Below are 4,464 nucleotides of genomic sequence, written 5' to 3' on the forward strand. Positions count from 1 at the left end.
AGATTTAGAATTAAAAACCAATGTCCCAATGCAAACAGGAAATCCTGTTCCAGAAACACTGTGAGCTGTGATTGCTGAAGCTACTGACCACTATTAATATTTTCAGGGATTACTTGGTACACAGGCTAAGGACTCTTTTACACACTAAGAACATGTCTGACCCTATAGCTTTTGGAGCTAGGGTATGTAAAATGTTTCACTGACCCAGGTCTCCTTAGCAGCTCTGGATATCACAGGCAGGCATTGGGCTGCCTGGTGCTTCGTACAAGAAAACACAGGCCCTCCCCCGGGAAGTGGGTTAGGAGCTGCCCAGCCCCAGCCCAGCCCCAGGGGTGAATTCCGCCCCACTGACGGAGGGGGGGGGGGCGCTTGGGGGAGGCGGTGCCTGTCCTTGTGCATTTAAGGAGCAGGGGGAGGCGGGTGACTCAGCACTTTCCTGGCTCTAACAGAGAGCGAGAATAAGATCCATCCGGTTCCGCAGCTGCAGAGAGACCAAGAGTGAGTCTAAGGAACCCTGGCGTCCGGCGCCCTCCCCCCCCACCATCCCAGCGCCCCAGGTCACTAACTCTGCTGTCTCCTTCTCTCCGCAGTGCCTGGACCCTTCACCATCACCTACTTCCCCGTGCGCGGTGAGTGAGGGAGGAACCCAGCCAGCCGGGGGTGTCCCTGGATGCTGATCTGCAGCCCCCGGCTCCCCCCCCCCCCGGCTTTGCCGGTGCTCCTCAGTCCCGACCTGTAGCCTCTGCGATCCCAGCCCTGGACCCCCCCAACACCGCCTGTCCCCTCTAGTTCTCTTGGTGTCCTGGGTGCAGTGAGTAGCCCTGGTGGCGGCAAGGGGCTGCTGGGGCCAGGGCCTGGACAGCGAGAGGGTGGGACTACCTGTGCGGATGGGGGGGTGAGGTGGAGCCCTGGACAGAGGGGGGAGGGCTGGATGGGTGGGGGTGTCTGTGCCTGCGGGAGGCTGGGTGTTGAGAGGGGTGGGGCTGCCCATGCCCTGGGGTGCTGGGGGGGGTCTGTCCGTGCCAGGGGGCAGCGAACAAATAAGGGGGCTGCCTGTCCCACCCGTCACGCAGGGCGCTGCGAGGCCGTGCGGATGCTGCTGACTGACCAGGGGCAGGAGTGGAAGGAGGATGTGGTGACCATGGAGCTGTGGCAGAAGGGAGAGCTCAAGAAATCCTGTGTGAGTGAAACCCCCGGGGAGCAGCTGACGCTGATCCTCCCCCCCCCCCTCCCCCGCTCAGCACTAGGATGGTGGGAAGGGGTCCCTGAGGGCAGTGCGGGAGGGGGGAACCCGTGGGGGAGGGGAGGAGCGTGACCCCATGGGGCGTAGGGAGGGAGAACCCTTGGGGGAGGTGGGGAGCATGACCCATGGGTGGGGGTCGGGAGGGTGGAGGGACCCACCAGGGGGTGGGAGCACTGGTTCAGAGTCCCCTCCCCAATAGCTCTCTGGTCCATCTTGCTGTTACCTCACTGAGGGGCTGCTCTGCCCCATATCCCTGGGGAGTCCCACAGCCTCACCCTGCCCTGCTGGCCCAGTCTGGGGCCTTATGACCTGTCACCTCATACCTCATGCTCCCTGCAGGTCTTTGGGCAGCTGCCCAAGTTTCAGGATGGAGACTTAACCCTGTACCAGTCCAACGCCATCCTGCGGCACCTGGCCAGGACCTACGGTAGGGCTGCGGGGGTGGGGCTGGGCAGCTGGCGGGGAGGAGGGAACTGGGTGTACGGGGCATCTCCCTGCGCTGGCAGCAACTCTTCTCTGGCAGAGCTGTATGGGAAGGAGCTGGGGGAGGCCAGGGCTGGGGGGCTGGGAGTGGGGGTCTGTGTGGGAGAGGGTTGTGGGGGAGGGCAGCAGGGTGGGGTGTAGAGGGTAGGTGTGGGGGGTGGGTCGCCCCATACTGATGGAGGCTCTCGCTCTGGCAGGGCTATACGGGAAGGACCAGCGGGAGGCGGCGTTGCTGGACATGGTGAATGACGGGGTGGAAGATCTGCGCCTCAAATACGCCCAGCTCATCTACCAGAATTACGTGAGCCAAGGCAGAGGCCGGGGGTGGCCTGGGTGCTGGGGGAGAGGGCTGGTCAGGGTGGTTTGGGAGTTGGTTTGCTCTGGCACTTGGAAGCACTTGTTGCGGTGAGGGCAGGGGTGACTCTGGTGCTGGGATGGGGGGTGAGGGGGTAGGGCCACTGCTGGAGGTGGGTTCTTGTGGGAGTGGTTAGGCTCTGACCCTGTCTCCCACAGGAGAGCGGTAAAGCAGCCTACGTCGAAGCACTGCCAGGGCATCTGCGCCCCTTTGAGACGCTGCTGTCCCGGAACCATGCCGGCCAGGCCTTCATCATCGGAGATCAGGTGAGTGTGAGGGATTCTCCCCTATTGTGTCCCTCAAAGTGGCTGGGGTGACCCCTCTGTCAGACCTCCTCCTCCCCAGGAGGCCAGGGTCTCCCTGTCCCTGCCTGCCTCCAAAACAGGTGGGTCTCATCAGCTGCTTGGGGGCGTGGCCTTGTGCTGACTCCACCCCCCTCTCCCCAGATCTCTTTTGCAGACTATAACTTGGTGGAGCTGGTGCGGAACCACCTGGTGCTGGCACCTGGCTGCCTGGCCTCCTGCCCTCTGCTGGCCGCCTACGTGGAGCGGGTGAGCGCCCGGCCCCGCTTGCGTGCCTATCTGGAGTCGCCTGCCCACCACGAGAGGCCCATCAATGGCAATGGCAAGCAGTGACCTCTGTGGATGGATGGAGGGGGCGCCCCCATGGCACAATAAACAGCTATCAGACAAGCCCCTGCTGTGTTGTGATGTGGGGCGTGGGGAGCTGGTGCTTAATGCATGAGAGAGGAAACCTGTTTCCAGTCCCTGATGCAGCTCTGTGTGGTTTCAGCAGGCGTCCCTCCTCCAGGCTGTCCACGGCTCAAAGGCCAGTCTGGGAGCTGGGCCTTGCGGTGCTGCAATTGCTGCTGTCCCCTGCAGCTGGGCATGGGGGGGGGGGACAGACAGGAGCAGAGTGTGGGGGGCCCTGAGCAGAGCGTGGGGGTTGGTGCCCATAACCTGCCCTGTTCCATCAGGCCAGGCTCTGCAAGGGGCAGGCTGTACCACCAGATTTGTGCCCACAAGCACGGAGACACTAGCCCTGAGGACTCAGGGAGAGGCCTGGCAAACTCACTCCCATGGGGATCTTTGACAGGTGGGGGTGCGGGGAAGGAAGCACACCCTGGGGCAGGTCACCCCCTGCAGGTGCTAGCGGGAGCTGGGGCTGCTCCAGCAGGTCGTCAGCCCATAAAATCCAGCTGAACTGAAGAGGTCATTCGCCTGCCTCTCCCTGGTCCCTGCTGCCAGCCCTGTTGTGGCTCTGGGCAGGATGCCCATGCTCCAGGGAGAAGCTCCTCCTTATTCTCGTGAACCTGGCCCCCACAAGGCAACTGTGGTGAGAAGTCCCGGCCATTAATGGCAACACTGACCGCTGGTCAGCCACTGCCCAGCTGGGCCAGCACAGCTATCCGTATTGTGGGAAAGGGCAGAACGCAGGAGTCCTGGATCCCAGCCCCCTGCTCTAACCCACTGAACCCAGCCACCTTCTGAGGACAGAATCCAGGCATGCCTCGAGCAGATGGGAGATGCCTTGGGGGAGGGGGGGTGTGTGGGTGAGACTGATTGACTCACAGGATGGGTGCTACACTCCCAACTTGGAACACATCCTTCAAAGAGCCCTTCAGTCTGCCAGCCACCCCCAAAGGTTCCCCCAAAGGTTCCCTGTGGTTGCACTGCCTCTGAGGAGGAGCCTGTGGGCTCCAGCCTCCTGCTCTGCCCAGCTCTTTGAGGATTCTGGCCCCCCAGCCCATGTTTGCAGGGACAAGCAGCAGGCATGTTGATGAATTGCCTGTTCCACAGCCCAGGCCGGCCTTGGGGGAGCAGAGAGAAATGAGGCTTAAAGCAGCATCCATTCTGGTTAAGCTACCGTTCACCGGCTAAGCCAAGCCTGCCCCTAACTCTGCGCCCCACGTACTGAACCTGCCCCTGGCCTAGCGCAAACTCCATTTCAGCCTCTGTGTCAGTCTTTGACTTCCTTCCTTAGGCCTTGTCTACACTAGAAAAGTAAGTTGACCTAACACAGGTTGACTTACAGCCACTGCAGTAATTACGGTGGTGGCTGCTGTCCACACAGCCCTCCTTGGGTCAGTGGAGTGCGTCCTCATGAGGAGACGCTGCCCTGGAGCAGGGACCAGCTGCTCAGCAGTCAGGAGCTTTTTTGGGGGGTCAATTTCACCACTCTAAGGGAGTGGCGCAATTGATGAGAATGACAGCCAACAGCAGCTGCAAGGAACGCAGTGTCTACATTGACACTGCCTCACCTTAACTAAGCCGCCATAAGCCCTACACCTCTCACTGAGGTGATCTTATGATGTTGGCATAGCTGGGGAGTTATGGTGGTGACAGGAGCCTTTTTATCCGTGCACCTCTGCTGATATGTTGAC

General features: G+C 61.3%; 1 protein-coding gene across 1 annotated transcript; it reads left to right on the forward strand.

Moving 5' to 3' along the window:
* The first annotated feature begins 388 nt into the window (after positions 1 to 388).
* Positions 389 to 3,411, forward strand: GSTP1 (glutathione S-transferase pi 1). Its single transcript, XM_067550760.1, has 7 exons — positions 389 to 498; positions 591 to 629; positions 1,074 to 1,180; positions 1,583 to 1,670; positions 1,924 to 2,027; positions 2,240 to 2,347; positions 2,528 to 3,411. Coding segments are annotated over exons 1-7 (636 nt in total). The 5' UTR covers positions 389 to 497; the 3' UTR covers positions 2,717 to 3,411.
* Positions 3,412 to 4,464: the final 1,053 nt, after the last annotated feature.

Source organism: Emydura macquarii, unplaced genomic scaffold, assembly GCF_026122565.2.
Source record: "Emydura macquarii macquarii isolate MOO-44397 ecotype Brisbane River unplaced genomic scaffold, CSIRO-AGI_Emac_v2 contig_1305, whole genome shotgun sequence".
Lineage (NCBI taxonomy): Eukaryota > Metazoa > Chordata > Testudines > Chelidae > Emydura > Emydura macquarii.